General features: G+C 43.2%; 1 protein-coding gene across 1 annotated transcript in view; it reads right to left on the bottom strand.

Moving 5' to 3' along the window:
* The window catches only part of SDC2 (syndecan 2), a 109444-nt gene extending 89436 nt beyond the window's left edge, over nt 1–20008 (bottom strand). Inside the window, exon 1 of the mRNA XM_061171965.1 lies at nt 19459–20008. Within this exon, the coding sequence (XP_061027948.1) occupies nt 19459–19518 (60 nt within the window). The 5' untranslated portion in view covers nt 19519–20008. The remainder of the gene's footprint in view (nt 1–19458) is intronic.
* Nucleotides 20009–22476: the final 2468 nt, after the last annotated feature.

The raw sequence follows: 22476 nt of genomic DNA, 5'->3' as shown, positions 1-22476 counted from the left end.
TATATATATATATATAAAAGGAAACAAAACCTTGAGAATGAGAGGTAAACACAGCACAATTCACCATTTTTATAATACTCCTCACTGTTTGATGATGGCCTCTATTTATACAATCTTTTGCAGTTAAAGATGCAATCCATTTCATTTAGAATATTTTAAAAAACCATTTACCAATCAGTCAAAGATAAACAAATTTATCTTTTCCTTTATCAATATTTACCAATCATTAAAATAAGACATCAAAAGTACATTGCTGCAGTCTCCTATGTTTATTAAACTCATCAAAATATTTGTTTTTAAATGCCTTTTATCTAATGTGCCAATAATCTTCAAATATTCCATACACGACTAAGTTGACAGTAAATACTCCCCCACCCCTGGCTTTAGCACCCCCAAGTTCTCCACTTCCCTTTCTTGTCTAGGTCCAAATGCCAGTTAAAAGAGTAAGCTCACTGTATACTATGCCTGCTATTTAATTTGTCACTAAATAGATGGATACTGGAGTTTTTACCTGGACGAAGGGCAATGCCTGAACCCACATCCAAGTTACGACTTCCACTTCCAAGTTATGACCCCCTTCCCAGTTATGACCACCCCCCTTCCAAGACATGACCCCCCCTTCCAAGATATGAACCTACTTCCAAGATATGGTCATCAGGAGTGTAAGCCCCAAGGCAAACTGTTGTGTGTGTCAAATGTCTTATCCTGGCAAAATCAGGTACGATGAAGGTCAGGCTTGAAAGAGGAGAGAAAAGTTACTGTAGTAAGAGCCAGAGCATAGGTGAAGGGAAAAAAAGGTGTCCCATTTTGACAGCATTCATTCTCCTCCCTCGGGTAACAGTCACTCCATTTTTATCTGGGGAGCCAATCCTTTCCTATCACGGTCCAAGGGGATTCAGGCTCTTCCTCCACTTGTAGTTCCAGGGATGATGCATATGACCCAGGCCAGAGGCAGTCAGGTCAAGCCAATCAAGAGTCAATGATGGGGGGCTTCCCTGGTGGTGCAGTGGTTGAGAATCTGCCTGCCAATGCAGGGGACACGGGTTTGAGTCCTGGTCTGGGAAGATCCCACATGCCGCGGAGCAACTAGGCCCGTGAGCCACAATTACTGAGCCTGCGCGTCTGGAGCCTGTGCTCCGCAACAAGAGAGGCCGCGATAGTGAGAGGCCCACGCACCGCGATGAAGAGTGGCCCCCGCTTGCCACAACTAGAGAAAGCCCTCGCACAGAAACGAAGACCCAACACAGCCATAAATAAATAAATAAATAAATAAATAAATAAAATAAAATTAAAAAAAAAAAAAAAAAGAGTCAATGACGGGACTTCACTGGTGGTGCAGTGGTTAAGAAGCTGCCTGCCAATGCAGGGGACACGGGTTCGAGCCCTGGTCCGGGAAGATCCCACATGCCACAGAGCAACTAAGCCCGTGCGCCACAACTACTGAGCTTGTGCTCTAGAGCCCACGAGCCACAACTACTGAGCCTGTGTGCCACAACTGCTGAAGCCCGCGCGCCTAGAGCCCGTGCTCTGCAACAAGAGAAGCCACCGCCATGAGAAGCCCGCGCACCGCAACAAAGAGAAGCCCCCGCTTGCTGCAACTAGAGAAAGCCCGCGCACAGCAACGAAGACCCAACACAGCCAAATAAATAAAATAAATAATTAAATTTATATTAAAAAAAAAGAGTTAATGACAAGATATTTTCGGATTCCTACTAGAATAATTGGGAAAGAGAAGCTCTTTCTACTACAACTGCTGAGAAGACAGGCTGTTTGCTAACCTGAAGTTGCCATACCCCATCTTGCCACCACAAGGGGAGTGGTTTCTCCTGGTTGTCATCAGTATCCAAAATCTTCCCTTTTTTAGTAATACAACCTCTCCAGATTCTTAGTAGGCACGTGGCTGCCCATGCAGAGACATTTCCCAACCTGCACTGCATCTTGTGTAGCCGTATGACTACACTCTGACCAATGGGATGTAAGTGGAAGTGACGCTACACTTCCAGGCTGTGGCCTTAAGAGGAATGTGCGTGTCCACCCTTTGACTCTTCCTCCTGGCTGGGAGACAGTAAGGATGAAGCAGCCACCTTGGAGCCACAGATAAGAACTGCATGTGAACATGGTAAAACCATCCCACCAGCCCTGTCTTTGGACTGTTATGTCAAAGGGAAATAAAACAGCTATTTTAAGCCACTGTATTTGGGGAAATCTCTTTTTAACAACAGCTGAGCTGTTACCTTAATTAGCATAAGTCCTGGGAGTAAACCTAAGAAAAGGAAAGTTGCACTGAAAGACATGTAAAACCCAAGACCTGATACTTAAGCCTCTTGATGCAGCCCAGCCTGAAGACAAAACTACTCCTGGACTTCTCCATTATCTTAGCCAAAAAGTTTCTTTTTATTTCTTATGCCAATCTGAGTTGGGAGTTTTGTTACTTGCACTTGGGAGTGTCTTAACTGCTTAAATGATGATGGCTTATGGGCTACTGTTACACCTAATGGTCCCAGGATCTCCTAAGCAGTAGCTATGGAGCCATCCCTTTCTTCCTCATCAGTGCCTGCTTCCCTGAGTCAACACCAGTCAGAAGCCAAAGCAGCTATTCTGCCTCCCCACAAAACTGTAAATTAAGGGCATTCTAGGGACTGACTTCTTTAAAGGAAACTCACTATTTCTATAAAGTAGTGTTTTACCAACTGTAATGTGGCTATGAGTCACTGAGAGTCTTGTTAAAATGCAAATTAGAAGTCAGCAGTCTCAGATGGGGTTTGGGATTCTATATTTCTAATGAGCTCCCAGGTGATGCTCAGGCTGCTGGTCCAGTGCCCACATTTTGAGTAGTAACGCCCTAAAGCAGTGGTCTGCAAGCCTGCCTGCACAGTAGAATCACCAAGGCAGCTTTAAAAACAAAAAACAAAAAAAAACACTGATATCTGGGCCCCACCACTAGGGGCCCTCCTTTAGTGGTGCCTGTACCGTCAGGGATGAGAACCATTTCTCAGTAGTTCTCAAACTCTAGCATGCCACAAAAATCACTCGAAGGGCTTTTAAAAACTCAGATTGCTGGGCCCCACCCCCAGATTTCTGATTTGGTTGGACTGGAGTTCGGCCCAGAACCCACATTTCTAACAAGATCCTAGGTGATACAGATGCCGCGATCCATCCACACTTTAAGAACCGCTGGTCAAAAGCTAGAGTTAATGACTCCTGCAACAGACCTCTATTTCCACTGAGAACAAATGCCTTTATCTGCCAATTTTATTCTATTAATGCTCCGGAACATCTATCAGGGGATACACTGGGGGAGGGGAGTAGAATTCACATTTCCACTTCCTTGATTTCTAAGACTAGTCTCTGTGCACGCTTAATACTTTGTAAAGACAGATTTAACCCTATTGTCGCCAAAATAATAAACAGTAACGATAAATTTTCTTCTGGCTATTACGGACTCATTGGGTTTAAAAGCCTATGAATCACAGCAAATGGCTCACTTTAACAGCTTGCTCAGAATAATACTTCTTCCATCTGTATTGTAGGACAGATACATGTTGAGTGGTAGTTTCTAAAGGGTCAGCATTTTAATGTTATCCTGCAGAGCTGTTTCTAAAAGCTTTGAGAACTCCAGAATTCTTAAACAAGGTTTTTTCCCCTGAGTCAATTAAAGAGATCCCCTTTTATTCAAGGGATGGAAAATTGTGTTCAGAGTTGAGTGAAGGCAAACATGCTCCCAAATTAGATATCTGAACAAAGTAAACTATGAATAGATTAGATAATGGGCTGCTGCTTTTTTACTTAAGAAAGAACTAAAGACAACTCAGATGTCTTATTCACAGGACAGCCTAAAGCACTCTCTCTTCCCAACTCCAACCGGAAACAGTCTATTTCCATGGAATTAATTCGACTTGAACCAGGTTCAAGTAGCTGAAGTGCAGTTACAATAAGAGGGCCATCATTAAGACACGTGTGCTCGGCTTATACATGACCACTACATTCAGACAAGCCCTAGAATACATTTTCAATCAGTAAAACACACCATCTCTCTGCTCAAAGCATGAACTCAGGCAAATCTAATAAGCTGACCAAACATGCTTTTCTGCAACCAGGCCAAGAGGACAGGCATCCTTCGTTCCATCAAGGAGGGTTTTCAAAAGGCAAGGGAAATATTGCAAATTTTTAAAGACATCCTTAGATAAATTTCATTCATACATGTATAATCTTCTGTCCAAAGAGCTCTCAAATGGCATCCTAATCCACCAACATAATTATCAGAAGAGTATAACCCAAGAGAAAGAGGTGTTGAAGAGAAGGGTAGAAGAGGAAGAAGCTCAGACAGAGAGCGAGCACTTCCCAATTCTACACAGCTTAGACTGTGCCAGGCAGCAGATCTGTCCTGGGAAGCCACCGTATTCCACGTGGCTGGGTCACAGGCAGTGGAGAGCATGGTTTAAGAAGACAAAATCTTGCGTGCCCGACTTCCTTCGGAGCTGGAGGAGACCACAAAAGCATCCAGAACAGTTCTCTTCTCAAATCTTCTAGAAGTTAGAATCACCTGGGGAGCTTTCCAGCTGGCTGGGCCCCATCCCCAGAGATTCTGGTTTAATTGGTTCTGGGTGGGGCCCAGGCACAGAGAGCTTTGAAAAGCTCCCTGAATGAGTTTAATGTGCAGGAAAAGCTCAGAACCACTGACCTAGAACCTGCTCTTCCCTCTCCAGATGAGAACAAGAGCTGAAGAGGCAAAACACCACCTCTTTGCACCAAAAAACAACAGCCACAAAAAAAAAAAAAAAGAAAAGAAAAAAATTCAGCCTCTCCTTTTGTCTTTCCCATCTGGTCAGTGGCACCATCATTCTTCTCTGTCTCAGTTTCAAAACCTCAAAAGAGGATGCTTTCTTCTTTGATCAGCACACCTAATTAGCCATCCATTTCAATTAGCATCAACAGGAGGCTAGTGCCTATTCTACACCAGGCACTCTCCTAAATGCTTGACGTGCAGGAACTCATTAATCCTCACAGCATCTCCATGAGATGCTACTGTGACTCACCTTCTTTTCGCAGATGAGAAAACTGAGGCCCAGAGAGACTAAGTAACCTGCTGAAAGCCCTACAGCCAGACACCAGCAGATCTGGTATTTAAAGAGATTCCTATTCATTCTACACTCAGTTCTCCCATTCTCTCCACAGACAGAAGCTTGTGGAGAGAAGCCTTTGAGGTAAGGTGCTAAATGTTGGTAAAGAAATCAGGAAATGGGTGACCTAGAATATTAGCGCAACAATGCAAATGAAGGGTCTGACCCATCACTAATGGGGGCTGCACCCATCAGACTGCTTTAAAAAGTGATTATACATTTAAACACTCTCACTGCTCTCTTGAAAGATTACAGTATCAAGCCAGGGCTATTTAAAGCTAGAAAAACTGAGGATCTGACTTCTGCTCTGTCACCTAAAATACAGCCATGGCAAGTAATACCGCCTAGCAGTTGTGAGACAATTATAGGCAATAAATGGGAAATGCCTACCATAGTTCTAAGCACACAGTAGGAGATCACTGTAGTAATCTCTCATGTTATTGTCTTTTAACAAAATTCGATTCTTAAAAATATCATCCCACAGACTTATTTTCTGAAAAACTAGGACTCAAATATATTCATGTTATTACACTAAGATTTAAAACATCAGCACTCAAGAGAAAAATGTTAGAAGATCATACAGTGCTGGCAAAAAGTGCTTCTACCTGGGCCCTCAGTTCCACAGACATTTTCCCCTGAAGGCTCTGACATAATTTTAGTATAAAAATCCAAAGAATGTTCTTCTCCCCTCAACCTGCAACAGCAGTTTGCTACCTACATAAAATGTGGTAGTAATTCATGAGGATTTTGCTTCCAGTTTTGATTCTTATCTCCATGAAGTTTTTATCTCCTTTTCTGCCTGCAAGTCTCCACAATCTTCCCAAGATTTACAAATCAACTTGACTTCAGTCTCTCTCTCTCTGGGTCTTCCAGATCCTAGAGCTCTCAGCCCTCCTCCCCTAATCAGCCAAAAGGTTCACAGACAATAAAGAAGTTAGCAGGAGCACATTTTTTGCTGGAAATTCTGAAATTATCTCAACATCACTTTAAATATTCATCTTGCACAAAACACACTGATGCAGAGTATATAACATATAATGTATGTTCCACTTGGAATTTCATGTATTTATCAAACATGTGGCAGAAGTAAGTGTATTAGGTGCTAATCATTAGTGTAGGGAATAAGGGAGAGGAAGGAGCCAAAAAGGGAAAGTGTTATGGTAAGAAGAAAACAGCAACAAATCAGATAGCCTGGGCCCAACTTATAACTCCACCACTAACTAACTATGTGATCTTGGACAAGTCAATTCTAGCTCCAAAACCCATTGTTACATACTGAAAAGGCAGAATCCAAAAGAACACAGTGGAAATCATCCCAACACTTGTATACCTCTTTCATTCATCAGCTAACACTATTTGATCAACTGAACACATAGTATAAGGTCTAGCTCTCCCCTTTAAGAGTCCAAAGCTTATAAAGTATGGAGAATTAAACTGGATGAAATGTTAAGATTTCCTTCTCCCCTGATATAAATATCAATAGCCTATTCAAGTTCTAAACAATTTCTTGCTCTTTGTATCTTTTGTACATTTTAATATTCGGAAGTCTTTGCTTGCAGAGCAGATGGGGGAAAACTAAAAAGTATGAAAATCCAGTGTCTAATTCTGGTTTCTCTCTAACACAGTGTGCCACTTCAGGGAAGGCTTTTTTCTAGGAAAGTAGTAACTTCTCTTCTACAAAGGGTTCTTCTTATCCTTCTCAACTGTAGTTCTTATGCAGTTTTGATTGCTAGATACGTCTAACTAGATTCAGACAAAAACAAACTGATCCATAGTTTACAAAGAATGCATATGTTAAATATGGGCTCAACCCAGGTGCAATTACCCTAAACAATCAAAAGGTAGATAATAGTTGCTTGAAGGTAGGTACCGTGTCATTTCTTTTTAACCTGCAAGACAAGCAAGAGCTTTGCCCTTGGTTGATGTGCAGTAACATGAGTTAACTATTAACCGACCTACCAAATATAAAACTTCATCCAATAACTAATCAGGACAATTACAAAATCTAATCAACTCAAAAATAAACAAAATACTCAAACCAAAATACTCTGCATTCTTATCTAAATGAGTTCAGAGGTGAGACATAAATGAAGTTAAGATTTTAATTCATTAGTAAACGTAACAGATAGATCAGTGTTTATAAGACCTCCTTTAAGCATTTTACAATTATAATCCCAAGTACTATGTTAGATTTTTCAAATCTCAACTAAATTTCCAACCCGTATGCAAGTCTATTTTGAGCTTTACTTGAATGTAATCCAGGAAACGGATGATGCAGGAAAGAAAAAATATAATTCAGCATCACACCCTGCTTGGTGAAAAATAAACTGGTCATAAATGTGTGAAAATGTATGTCCCTTGGTGCCAAGGGTCAGAATGCAAGCAAGAAACAAGAAACATGCATACATATTTGTGCATATATAATATACTCCTGAATCACGAAACTTAAAGCTGAAAGGAAAGAGGATCAAATGAGTTTATAACACCTACTTTGGGTCAGGTTTTTTGTTAGAAGTTTTCAGTCATTATTGAGGCTAATCTTCAAAATTAACCCAAAAGCAAAATATTATAATTCCCAATTTTACACTGAGAAAAACGAGCTCAGAGATGATAAGAAACTTCCCCAAGGTCATGTGGCTTTTAGGTGGTAATACCAGAAACTGAACTACAGCATACCTGACTCATCATCATACCCTTCAATATCATCTCCTGTGCTATCTTAACTTGGGAGGGCACACAAGTGAAACCTGACAACGCTAGAACTATGACTTCATGTGAATTAGGATCTATATATGTTATGACCCATAATTTACTGCACTGTCACACACCTGTCATCCATGCAGAGACTGTTGCCTAACAACTCAGTACACAGTGGCTTTTTGGTTCCTAAACATGTCAAATGTATTGAGTCTTCAGCACAGATGTACTAACCCTAATACAGTAAGCCTTCAGTTAACCAGATATTAGACCTTTATATTAACATTTTTGTAAATTTTTATCAGATGCTTTTCTGAATCTGTTGAGATAACCATACTGTTATCTCCCTTAAACTGTTAATAACTGCATTGCTTTCTGATGCTGAAGCATTCCTTGGATAAACCCTACTTGAACTCATCATTATTCTTTTAATAAGCTGCTGTACTCGGTTTGATAACATTCTATTTAAAATTGTGGGATAGGGAGGGTGGGAGGGAGATGCAAGGGGGAGGAGACATGGGGATATATGTATATGTATAGCTGATTCACTTTGTTATAAAGCAGAAACTAACACATCATTGTAAAGCAATTATACTCCAATAAAGATGTTTAAAAGATAAATAAATAAAATAAAATTTTGGCATCTATGATCACAAGTGAAACTGGTCTAAAGATTTGTTTTCTTGTGCTTTCCTTGTCTGGTTTTGACACAGAATAATGCCAACCTCCTGAAATCTTCTGTCATTCTCTAAGCTTTGGAACAAGTATCTGTTCCTTGAAGGATCAGCAAAACTTATTTGTAAAACCACCTAGGTCTGGTGCCATTATTTTAAGGTTTTTTTTTTTTTTTTTTTTGATGTGGACCATTTTTTTAAAAGCCTTTATTGAATTTTTGTTACAATATTGTTTCTGTTTTATGTTTTGGCTTTTTTAGCCCTAAGGCATGTGGGATCTTAGCTCCCTGACCAGGGATCGAACCCGCACCCCCTGCATTGGAAGGCGAAGTCTCAACCACTGGACTGCTAGGGAAGTCCCCTGGTGCCATTTTTTTTAACAGAATTTTTTGTTGAGATAATTGTAGATTCACAGGCAGTTGTAAGAAATAACACAGAGACTTCTCTTGTACCCTTTACCCAGTTTACCCCAATGGTAATATTTTATAAATATCAAAACAAGGATACTGACATTGATACAATTGACCAATCTTATTCCGATTTCCCCAGTTTTACCTGTACTCATTTGTGTTTGCATCTGTGTGTATTTAGTTCTATGCAATTTCATCAATGCACAGGTTTGTGGATACATAAATACATAGTATATACATATATGCGTAGATATATTTAAATTTATTCAATATAACCAGGGTTTTACTATACATAGTTTTTTTATTAAAGTACAGTTGATTTGCAATGTTGTCTATACATAGTTTTATATGACTTTTTTTCTATTATAAAAACAGTTTCCAAGTTATAAACATTCTTCCAATACATTTTTAATGGTTGTATGATATTTAATGTATAATTTAGAATCTTTTATTTAACCATTCCTCTAGTATTATACACGTAGGTTGTTGCCATTTTTTTAACTATTATAAGTAAGGCTTCAATAAATACATTTACCCAGCTACGATTATTTCCTTTGGAGAGATTTGTAGAGATAAAATTACTGGAGAAACTTTTCATGGGCCAGAAATAATCGATGACATATTCTCTCACATCACCCACATGTAGAGAAAAGGGTGAGTACAGGCATACTTTGTTTTATTGTGCTTCAAAGATATAGCATTTTTTAAAAATTAAAAGGTTTGCAGCAACCCTGTGTCTCGCAAGTCTATCGGCTCCAGTTTTCCACCAGCTTTTGCTCACTTCATGTCTCTGTGTCACATTTTGGTAATTCTCACAATATTCAAACTTTTTCATTATTATTATATTTGTTATGGTGATCTGTGATCAGTGATCTTTGATGTTACTGTTGTAATTGTTTTGGGGACGAACCTCGGCCATATAAAACAACAAACTTAATAACTGTTGGATGTATTCTGACTGCTCCACGGAGCAGTTCCCCATCTCTCTCCCTCTCCTCGGGCCCCCCTATTCCCTGAGATATAACAATATAGAAATTAGGCCAATTAATAACCTTACAGTGGCCTCTACACGTTCAAGTGAAAGAAAGAGTCTCTCACTTTAAATCAAAGGCTAGACATGATTAAGCTTAGTGAGGAAGGCATCTCAAAAGCCGAGAGAAGCCGAAAGCTAGGCCTCTTGTGCCAAACAGTTAGCCAAGTTGTGAAAGCAAAGGAAAAGTTCTTAAAGGAAATGAAAGTGCTACTCAGGTGAACACACAAATGATAACAAAGCAAAAGAGCCTTATTGCTGATATGGAGAAAGTTTAATGGTCTGGTTAGAAGATCAAACCAGACACAACATTCCCTTAAGCCAAAGCTTAATCCAGAGCAAGGTCCTGACTCTCTTCAAGTCTATGAAGGCTGAAAAAGGTGAGGAAGCCGCAGAAGAAAAGTTTGAAGCTAGCAGAGGTTGGTTCATGAGGTTTAAGAAAAGAAGCCATCTCCGTAACGTAAAAGTACAAGGTGAAGCAGCAAGTGCTGATGTAGAAGCTGCAGCACGTTATCCAGAAGATCTAACTAAGATAATTCATGAAGGTGGCTACACTAAACAACAGATTTTCCATGTAGATGAAACAGCCTTCTATTGGAAGAAGATCCCATCTGGGACTCTCATAGCTACAGAGGAGAAGTCAATGCCTGGTTTCAAAGCTTCAAAGGATAGGCTGACTCCCTTGTTAGGGGTTAATGCAGCTGGTGACTTAAAGTTGAAGCCAATCCTCATCTACCATTCAGAAAATCCTACAGCCCTTAAGAATTATGTTAAATCTACTCTGCCTGTGCTCTGTAAATGGAATAACAAAGCCTGGATGACAGCACATCGGTTTACAACATGGTTTACTTAATCTTAAGCCCACTGTTGAGACCTACTGCTCAGAAAAAAAAGATTCCTTTCAAAATATTACTGTTCATTGACAATGCACCTGGTCACCCAAGAGCTCTGATGAAGATGTACAAAGAGAGTAATGTTGTTTTCATGCCTACAAGCACAACATCCATTTTGCAGCCCATGGATCATTTCAACTTTCACGTCTTACTATTTAAAAAACACATTTTGTAGGACCATAGACAGTGATTCCTCTGACATATCTGGACAAAGCAAATTGAAAACCTTCTGGAATGGATTCACCATTCTAGATGCCATTAAGAACATTTGTTAAAATATCAACATTCACAGGAGTTTGAAGAAGTTGACTCCAACCCTTTGAGGGGATGACTTTGAGGGGTTCAAGACTTCAGTGGAGGAAGTAATTGCAGATGTGGTGAAAATAGCAAGAGAACTAGAATTAGAAGTGGAACCTGACGATATGAATGAATTGCTGCACTTTCATGATAAAACGTGAATGGATGAGGAGTTGCTTCTTATGGATGAGCAAAGAAAGTGGTTTCTTGAGATAGAATCTACTCCTGGTGAAGATCGTTGAAATGACAACAAAGGATTTAGAATATAACATAAACCAAGTTGATACGGCAGCACCAGAGTATGACAGGATTGACTCCAGTTTTGAAAGAAGTTCTACTGTGGGTAAAATTATCATACAGCACCAAATACTACAGAGAAATCGTGAAAGGAAGAGTCAACCTATGCGGCAAACTTCACTGTTGTCTTATTTTAAGAAATTCCCACAGCCACCCCAGCCTTCGGTAACCACCACCCTGATCAGTCAGCAGCCATCAACATCCAGACAAGACCCTCTGCCTGCAAAACGATTACAATTCGCTGAAGGCTCAGATGATGGTTAGCATTTTTAGCAATAAAATATTTTTTAATTATGATAATGTACATTGATTTTTTTAGACACAACACACTACACTTAACAGAATACAGTATAGTATAAACATACTTTTATATGCACTGGGAAACCAAAAAACTCATGTGCCTCGCTTTATTGTGATATTCGCTTTATTGCAATCTTTGCTTTTTTGTGGTGGTCTGGAACCAAACCCACAGTATCTCCCAGTATACCTATACAAAAATGTCCCCAATATCTCGAGGTAGAGCTAGGCCTCCCCAAGTCAGGGAAAGAACCCCAGCTATGAAAACGCAGGCTCAATCATGTAGTTTCCGGGCCACCCTCTGGGCTGGAGCTTATCAGATGAGCCCATAGAGTGTCAAGCCCCCACTCTTTAGGGAAGCAGAAAACAGAATATCAGTAACTAACATGTGACACAGAGTGTGAAGATGCCACTGTGTTAAAAGCTCCAGTGTGTTCTGTCCCACGTAATCCTAAGAATCTATTTGACGATATTCCATTTTACAGATGAGAAAACTGAGCACAGAGAGGTTTAGAAACTTGCCCAAGTTTACACAGTAAGTGGATTCTAACCCAGGCAAGTCTTAACTCCAGTGCCCAGGCTCTGAGCCACTGTACCATACTGCCTGCTCATTTAGACTCTTGCTATGGTCTCTACAGCACTGACGCTGGGCTCCGGTGCTATAGAAAGGAACCAAAGGGAAGGCAGTTAAAGGCCCCTCTCTGGAAATGAAGGTAAGGCCAGAAACCAAATGAGAAGCCTGAGACCCTCAGTGGCTTATGCTTCAAAAGCCCTCCAGATTACATCAACAAGTCATGTTGTCTTCTTTCTAGAATGAAAGTGAGTTTCATCACATCAACTGCTCTTGCTGCTACATTGGCTTATATCAGAAAATATATGGGAAAACACTAGATATTAGATCATGAATATTCAGAGCAATGTATATAATCACAGTACATGATGAATAGTTAGCTCAAGTTAACTGATTACCACCAGCATTTTACCAGCAGCATTACATTTCTGTAATGTGAATAAATTCCTTGCTCCAGTAATAAAATAGTAAGTATTTGGCAGGAGCTTAATAATTACTTATTGATTAGGTTAATCTTAACATTGCTCCAATCATACCCTGAAGCATATAGAAAAAAATAAATATTAAAGACAGAAAGTTCTTCTAGTTCATTTTATCATTTTATAGATGGGAAAGCTGAGGTCCCACAGGGATTAAGATTGTTAATTACATGTGTGCAAAGCCTCTCTTTTGCCTTCAATACTGTACATTTATTTTCACTGTCTTTATATTTAACAATACATTGTACAAAAATACATATTTAACTCTTACTCTTTTTTTGATAAGAACTTTAAAAAAATAATTTTCCTTTAATATTTGGATATCTTACTCCATGTGTCATTCTTACCGTGAGACTAAACTCTATTAATTGTACATATTCCTTAAACATCTGTACTATTTGTATTTAATATACCTGTATAAAGATAAGAAAACATCAAAATGCTTTGTAAAGGACACATTTTACTTCATCTTTGTGACATTTTTCACAGAACAGATTCAACAACAGAGAAAACAAATGTGAAAACATATCTTGTCTTTAATAATATTTTTCTATAGCGTGGAGTCCAACACCATGACCTGACTCTCACATCACTGACTGGGGTACCAGTTGGCCTCACTGCTGATTCAAATGGGAAATCTCCAATGACTTTCTCCTAGTCCCACCAATTCTTTGAGGCTTCTCCCCTTCTCCTAGTCCCACCAATTCTTTGAGATACCCAAGAAAAACAGATGTACACAGTCTATTTCAACAGTGTCCTTTCCTACTCAGAGGCAATCACCCCTCTGGCCTTATTGCTAAAACTAATGTTGCCCTAGACACAGACTCATCAAAATGCAATGGAGATTTTTAATAGTAGGACCCACATCTCAAATTGCTAAGAGAAGAAATTCTTCCATGCATTTCTACTCTTAAAAAATAAAAATCCTCCCTATTGCTACTCAAAGCTCCCCAACATTCCCTGACCTCCCGTGCCACCTCATTCTAGACACCCAGTGGCACTTAAGCATGCGATGCCACTGTAACTCTCTCCTTCCGACCTGCTAGAATCTCAACTCAGCCAAAGGACATGGACACGGGAGGGAGCAGGAATGTACACTGATGGGAGGCACTGGATTTGTCTTTTTATTCTTCAACACCACAATGTTGATGAAACTGAGGTCGAGAGTCAAAACTTGCAAACTAACCCAGGTCCACCCCCAGGCTGGTAGATTCAGCTGACCCCAGACCACACTGTCTTCAGTGGCCAGAGCGAAGGGGAACTTCAGCAGGACCAACTGACCCTGACTGCCCCAGCCATGGGCACCTGCCCTTAAGTATGGAGCATCAACAGGTGTTTACCGCAGGGGTCAAAGGTATGGAAACAAGGACCTTCCCCTCAGATAGTGCCAATCTCCAAAACATCAGAGGGCTAAGGGGCCTCAAGAATATCATACATGGCTCTCTCATTTCATAGTCAAGAAAACAGCCCAAGAAAGAAGAAGGAAAAAAAAACAACACTTATTTTCTGTGCCTCAGGTACCACTCCCATGCTCCCTCATTTTATCCTCACAACAATCCTGTTATAAAGGCATTCTCAGATGCAATTTATATGCACACACACATATGTATTTTTTTAAGTGACTCAAAGTGTCAGTATCTTGTCCAAGTCCTAACACGGAGTAAGCGGCAAAGTACCAACATCTCCCCCACCCAAACCCTTTATCTCTACACTGGTCCCTCAGGGTCACAAAGCTTCTTACCCCTGGGAGCCCCAGGACTAACACAAAATAGCACGTAGAAGGGGTAAAGTGTGTGACTAGACCAGTGGTTCCCAAATGTGGCTAATTCATTAGCATCATCTGAGATGTTTTATAAAAATACAGATCGCCCCACCCCTTTTAGGCTTCTGATTGTTAGAAGGCCCTGAAATCTCTATTTTTACATACTTACAGTGATTCTGATTGTCAGTCTGCCTTACTATTTACAGAAAGAGAAAAACAATGGCTAGATCAGTCATGAAAGGCTGTCTGGAGCTTGGATTTGAATCAACAGAATTTAAAAGGAGAAACACTGAAGAGGTGGCTATGTCCAGGGAGCGTTCACAAAAGTGAGATGAGTGGGCGAGGGCGGGGAGACATGATGCAGAGGGATGGGGGCAGGGGGGTGGGACTAACTAGGAAGGAGCAATATTCTGGAGCATCATATAAATCTGGCAGAGGTATTTAGACTCCACACCATGATAACAAGGAAACACAATCCAAGTGGTACAGGGTAAATCAAACAGCAGGTGAGCATCTGGGCCAGGAAGGACAATGGCAAGGCTGTTGACATGGGGCACATGCTGGCAAGGTGCCAACAAAGAAAAACCTGAAGGGGGACACTTCCTGGCTGCCTGGTTTGATTACACCTTTATCCTGAGCACTTAGTACAATAGATGCTGAAGAAATATCATGGAATGAACAACATGTAGGTGCATATAGTGGCCAACTGGTCACGAAAGTCAACAAAGATGAACGGGTCAAGGACCTGACTTCAAGATTCAAATCCGATTCAAATCTAAAATTAAGATGATGGTACTGGCAGAGGTGACTAAAAAAGAGTAGCTTGTTTTCAGCGAAAGCTCTTCTTCATTACTTCTTGCTTTTCTCTAAAACTTTATTTTGGTTTCTGGTGCATGAAAGAATTAGGTGGTTTTGAAATACTGGAATGTACCTTCGACAGTGGCATGAACAGCAGGTCTTCTGTCTTGGGAAGAAGAAAACGATGGGCAAGATCTTTTGGTTTGATTTTTGGCAAACGAGGAGAGACAATCTCGTGAGAATCTAAACTCAGATGACATTCCTCACATGACCTAAGATCACTGCCAGCTGACATGCCGATAGCACTGTGGCGTTAAGCCACCGGACTCCCTGTAAACCTGAATGACAGAGCTGGCCGGGCTCTGTGTGGCTTGGTCAGCCTCAGGCTTTGCCAACCTGAGGAGACTCCGGGCCCCCTGAAGCTGGCCAGTCAGGTCTCTGGGGGCTTCTAGGAGACTTGAGAACTAGTTCTACCCAGGAAAAAAAACTAGATGATCTTTTGAAATCCTTTCCAAACTAATGATTATTCAAGGTGCCTTGTGTGTAATCATATTCCACAGTTCCTCAAATGGCAAGCACCATCAAAATTATACGTTCCAGGTCCCAGAAGCAGGAGTTGGAGGGTGTACTCAAATTCCTCTGGATGCCCATCTTCCACAAGCCTGATCTTAATAAGATCTTTCCTTCTCAAGTGACATCTACCTACTGCTAATATCCAACTAACAGAGAAAGAGCCCTTATTTCTCTAAGATTCCCTAGCAAGTATGATTTGCTACATTACTAGAGCAGCCAAAATGTATTTTTTTAAAGAACTGCAAAAGGTTATATGGTTCCAATTTAATTTTTCCTTCAAATGCAAGCTTTCCAATGCCTGCCTTTCATAATACACTGAGACGTAATGCATGGGTCCAAATAAATGTATTATTTCTGAAGATAAACAGTCATGTAAAAAATTGATAGAAAAGCAGCAGCATATCACTACTGCCACACTCTTGCCAGTCTTTCCTCTCGCATGCCGGTGGGAGGTACAAATGCATCGCCATGACCAAGCTCGCCCTGCTGTCTCCAGCGTCCAAAAAGGCAGGGCCACCAGTTCCTTTCCACAGACAGCTTTGAGCCTTGGTTGCTGAGAACCTCTTTCCCCCCCCCCCGCCCCCGCCTTGAACTTAGTATAAAACTCAAGAATGCACTAACTGCGGATGTTTTTCCTTTTAAAAATGAGAGGCTTTAAGCTCAGATGATCACTACTTCTAACTCCCAGAAAACAGTTGCAGTTTTCCAATTAAAATTCGAAGTACTGGAAATAATGTACTCTGACGACTAAATGTTGAAAAGTGAAGTCTTTCAACTTCGCATACATTTATGCTGCTACATGTGAAACAGAGGCTGAAAAGTAATTGAAATGGACTATTGGCTGTCCTGGGCCTTGAAAAAGCTTCTATTGAGAAAAATTGACTCACTGCCTAACAAAGACTCTCTGCTACAGTCTTCAAGTTGACATTTTAAAAACATCTAATCACCCTTTTGAATGATATTCCAATTACTGAAAACAGTATCTACCACAGTGAAACAGCTCACTTGGAAAGCACCCAATTCTGGTTGGAAATGAGAAATATTAGAACCCCAAAGGCACAGAGTTGGGGGTAGAGGTGTCACCAGAGAAGACAGGTATAGTTCAGCCAAAAAGCTTCCTTAAGAAGCACTGTCAGGGCTTCCCTGGTGGCGCAGTGGTTGAGAGTCTGCCTGCCAATGCAGGGGACACGGGTTTGAGCCCTGGTCTGGGAAGATCCCACATGCCGCGGAGCAACTGGACCCGTGAGCCACAACTACTGAGCCTGCGCGTCTGGAGCCTGTGCTCCGCAACAAGAGAGGCCGCGATAGTGAGAGGCCCGCGCACCGCGATGAAGAGTGGCCCCCGCTTGACGCAACTAGAGAAAGCCCTCGCACAGAAACGAAGACCCAACACAGCCATAAATAAATAAATTTAAAAAAAAAAAAAAGCACTGTCAGAGGGAGATCAGCTCGGTGCTTTGTGACCACCTAGAGGGGTGGGATAGGGAGGGTGGGAGAGAGGCGCAGGAGAGAAGGGGATATGGGGATATGTGTATACATATAGCTGATTCACTTTGTTATACAGCAGAAACTAACACAACATTGTAAAGCAATTATACTCCAATAAAGATGTTAAAAAAAAAGCACTGTCAGATTTATGCAAAACTCCAAGGAGACATTATTCCTCTAGAATCCGCAAACATCAACACTTTCTAGCAAATTTATGAACAGGACTCAGCAAAAAAGGGACCTCCTTAACCCTGTACAGAGCTTTTTAGGCAGGCAGGCTTCTCCTGAAAATCTTTAGATGGAGTTCTCCCTTTGCCCTGTTTTGCAACAAGATGAGCAATAATGTTTTTCTGAAATAAACAGAGAATCTCTCCCTTTCGGTGTGCAAAGACCCAAAGTTCATAACTGGCTGGGAGATTACTAATCCCAAGGGATAAAACGATCATTTGCCAAAGACAAATGCTGGTAAGTTTCGGAGTTCTATTCAACAGCCGGAGCACCCAAATTCCCATCTACTGTGTTCAGTTTACAATCCTACTTGCTCTCCAATCTCGCCTAACGTTTGGGCACCTGCTAGCACACACAGAGGCTCCCACACCGATGAAAAATGCCCATCTGCTGCTCAGTGCCAAAGAGGTTTCCCAATCCTAAATCGCATCAACTCAAAAAAGGGGGCTGGGGTGGGGGGAGAAGGGAGAAATAACACGCCAAAGGCGAGGGGGAAAAACTCACAAAACCACCTCTAAAGATGACATTATTTGTCTTCGAAGAGGCGGTTCAGTTTATTAGAAATGGACAAGTTATTCGGTGGCAAAGGGAGGAGATACGGGGAACTGGAAGGGACAGAAACAGCCGCACTCCCTAACCGAGGCCCCGGACCGCACTGAGGCTGCAGACGGGATCGCGGACAAAGCTCAGGGCGCCCAGGTAGGGGCCGCCAAGCACAAGTGAAAGCCCAGGAGGCAGTTCTCTTTAGAGGGCGCTCATTGGGCGTCTTAAGGAAACAAGCTCCAACCCCCCGAAACGCGACCCAGAGGAGGAGAAACCAAGTTCCCACGGCCGAGGCCGGGGAGGGAGGCTGGGTGCCCGCAGCCGGCCCCGCCGGAGAAGAGACTTCTCCGGGCCTCGGGGTACTCCCGCCGGGTCCCACGAGGGCAAGCATGGCGGGATGGAAGCCTCGGTCTCCGAGCGGCCGGGCGACCCGAGGCCGATCGACCTGAGGCCGATCGCAGTGGCACAGTACCCCGCCTCGCCCGCTGCTGCACTCGAGTGCAGTCCATACTGAAATGCCCTCCTGTCCCTAAGGGCCCGCGAGCTGCCCCCCGCCCCTCAGGAAGCACGGGTCGCCGCACCACCGGGGAGTCCAGCGGCCCGCACCCCGGCATTTTCGGGCGCGTTCCGCTCACCCACCGCGGGACCGAGGACTGCGCCTCCGCCGGTAGCGTTTCCACGTAGTGTCTGCTCCCTCGCCCCAGCCAGAGGAACATCAAACAAAAGAACTTTTTGCAAACTTTCCTCTCCGGACACTCGCGGGTTTCTTAAAGCTGAGCCCCATCTCCCCAGAACCTGCATTCAATCGAGCAGGAAAGCTGGCGTGGGGGTTGGGGGGGGTGGTGTGCAGGAGAAGGGACCCCAAAGTTTCCAGGGCGTCTCCGGGTCTCGGGGAGCGCGCGGAGGGGACCAGTTCCCTCGCAGCCCTATCCGGGCTTCCTCTCTCCGGCCACCCTTCCCCATCGGTCCTTCCCGGCCACGCAGCAAGACCCTCCGACTGCGAAGAAGTTGGGAGTGACTTCAGGGGCCTCTGCGGTTCGACAAACCTGCAATACTCTTGCCCTCATCCCGGGGGACCTCGGGACAACTCCAGCGAGCGGCGCTTTTCTGAGGGAAGCGAAGGGGGAGAGGAGTGGAGGAGCGAGCTCATTTGTCCCAGCAGATCCCCGGGGGCCGAGGGGCACGTCTGGGAGTGGGGGGCCTCCCCCAGGTGGCGCTCCCCGATTCCCCGCGGGCTCTGCGGACTCTGCTCGGTCTCTGCACCCTAAACGACGCGCGCGTCCCCCGCCTGGCCCACTCACCGACTCCGCCGACACGCAGGCCACCAAGCCCAAGGTGAGCAGGATCCAAGCGCGCCGCATATTCCCCGGGTAGCGGCTGCTCCCAGCCGCCGCTTTGCAACGAGGGAAAAACGAAGTCTCTCGCCCAGCGCCCGGCGCAGCCTGCGCAGAAGGACCGGAGCAGAGCAGCCGCAGTGACCGCGGCTCGGGCTCGGGAGCTCGGGCTCCGGGCTCTCGCTTCCTCCTGCTGCGCCTGCTCCCGCCGCCCGCGGCTGCGCCCCGGGAACGCGGCGCCTTCTCACTTGTTGGTTCCTACACAACCGATGCCTAGCTGTTGCGCCGGTGAGGCAGCTCTCTGGAGCTCTTCTTGCCCTGCTGTTGTTTTACTCCTCCGCGGACTCCTTCCCCGTGTCGCGGCTCCGTTTCTGATTTTTGAGGAATAAATTAGGTGGCTTGGAATGTAGCTGCAGCTGAAGTTTGGGTACAGAGCGGTGGGAACGCCCGATCCGCGCGGCTGGAGCTCCCGGAGTATCTGGAGAGAAGCGCGTCGGAGCGGAGCTAGTGGCTCAGCGGCTGCGCCCCTCCTCCTCCCGCGCCGCCGCCTCCCTCCCAGGGTCCTCCTCCTCCTCCTCCTCCCTTCCTCCTCCTCCTCTTCTCCTCCCGCTCCCACCCTCCCTCCGAAGCCCGCTTCTCCGGGCTTCTCCGGGCGTCTCGAGGAGGGGAGGCGGCAGTGTGACTCCCAGCTAAACCCGGGAGAAATTCCTACAGGATTACGCCCGGATTGGCAGCTCCGGGGACCAGTGGCCACCAGCAGCTCCGCGCTGTGGCTGCTCTGGGTCTGCGCGTCCGCAGTCTGTGCTCCAGGGCTCTAGTATTCCTTCATTTTCTGACTCCCTTAACCCTCCACTCTCTCCCCCCTTTTTCTCTCTCCTCCTCCGTGCTCCTTTTTTCTCTATTTTCTTTTCTCTTCACTTTCGCTTTTCTGGAGAAAGATCGGTGAAGCGACGAGAGACATATTTAGCTTTTCTGCCTGTGAGAATTAGACCAGTACGAAGAAACTGCTTTGAGAGTTGGAAAAACACACACACGAAGTTTACAGATGCCTTCAAGCAATGTGAAGTGTTCATAAAATGGCTAGTTCATGAAAATTGTATTTTAAAAGAGAAGACAAGCATAGTAAACGTGTATTGAGTATTTCCCACCCTCCCTAACCCCCCCCCCAAAAAAAAGGAAGTGAAAGAAGACTCCGATAAACCCAAAATGTAACACTTTACAAAGCTCATAATTTCATTAAGGGCTTAAATACCATTTTTGCCTCACACACAGTTTAAGCCCCTAACGCATTTTATAGGCTGCATTTCAGCATAGAGGTGTTAACGTTTGGAAGCTACAAATAGGGCAATTTGATGAGAAATTGGATAGAGATCCTGAATAATAACAGATTTAAGAGAACTTCAAAGAAAAAAGGGATAAAGTAATTTCTAGTTTGAAGAAAATAATGAGCATGTATTTCCTGAATGGAAGTAATTGACCTGAAATATTTTGCTGTGAAATCTCTTTTTTCAATTCTGTGTCTATAGTACACTACAGAACATGGCAAATGCATACTCCATTCCAGTTTCTAGCACAATTTTTCCCTCTGACTTCTGAAGTAGATAATTCTATGGAGCCATTCTGCTCCTAGAATGCCTGGTCTAGGAAACCAGGGATCTTTCTGTCTTGTTCACCACTGTATTCTCATTCCGACTGTATAAAGATACACAATAAATATTTCTTGGATAAACTTTCATCTAAAACTCAATCTATACTGCATAAGAGTTGTGAGTCTTTAAGAAACATAGATATAGATATATAGATACTAGACCTTGAGATTTTTTGAACTTAGAATAAAATACAGTCATATTCTAAGTGAGAATTACAATGTCTTAGTAACCTTTCATGTAAGAAATACCAGAGAAAGAAATTTAGAGAACTGGAGAGAACTTTAGAGAACACAGCCTCTGAGACGTCTGCCTCTTTGGTTTTAAGTCCCAACTACCAGGCTCCCAAAGGGCAAATCTAAGTCATTGGCAGCCAAGAGGTAATTTGGAAAAATGGAAGAGTAGGCAAAAAAGAAAGAAAAGAAGAAAAAGATCAGGAGACTGGGTGTTGTAACATCAGGATGTTTCTGATTCCACAGAAACTGAGCTGGCACCTGGGTGGGTCAATGTGGGTCTGGCTTGGTTTTTGGAAGAATGAACTACGACTATATTTTTAAGATAGATTCTTTGTGGGTTGAACACAGCTGAACGTGGCCGTCCCTACTTCTGCAGGGCTGCCAAACTAAGGGCCACTGTCATCCTGTAACTTGGATGAAAGTAATCTTAGCCCCTGCTGCAGAAAAGGGTCCAGCTACACACGCTAAGTCAGCAGCTTCTAAGGAGGGAAACTGAACCCGGGTCTATGGGTTTCAGATCCTGTGGGTTCGGTAGAATTTATTTGTGGGTTGAAGAATTTCTTGAGATGGGGAGACTTCTGAAAGGAGTTTTCCAAAGGACAATGAACAATGAGAGAGAAATGCACAAAGCCATAAAATGTCACCTCTACTCCCAAAAGAGACCTAGTCCGCTCTCCAGGCTTTGGGCAAGGTCATACCCCTTTTCTCCCCAGCAGTTAAGAACCCATCAAATAAATTAGAATTCCAGTGAAAGGGGAAAATGCACTTCTCCACTGGCTTTCACAGCTATTGCTGTTTATTGGGGCATCTACCTGACAAGAAACACGGTGGCTGCTCTCTGATTCAGCTTGGGCAGGCAGTGATAAAAATGAATTAGCAGATGCATCTGTCGAAGGAATGTAGCTGTGCACCTGAAGACATACCCCAAGGCTCTTGGTGTTTATGAGACTCTCACTGACTGGGTATTTTTTATCAATGGTCATGTAGCATTGAGAGTTTATGTAATAAGGCGATGGTACTATTTTGAGAGTCACAGAATATCAGATATATGATAACAAATAAATATTCAAGACCTTGTGCTCAAATGCATGAACAGTTGTGGT

Source organism: Eubalaena glacialis, chromosome 17, assembly GCF_028564815.1.
Source record: "Eubalaena glacialis isolate mEubGla1 chromosome 17, mEubGla1.1.hap2.+ XY, whole genome shotgun sequence".
In the NCBI taxonomy this organism is placed as follows: domain Eukaryota; kingdom Metazoa; phylum Chordata; class Mammalia; order Artiodactyla; family Balaenidae; genus Eubalaena; species Eubalaena glacialis.
This window is presented reverse-complemented; position numbering and strand designations above follow the sequence as displayed.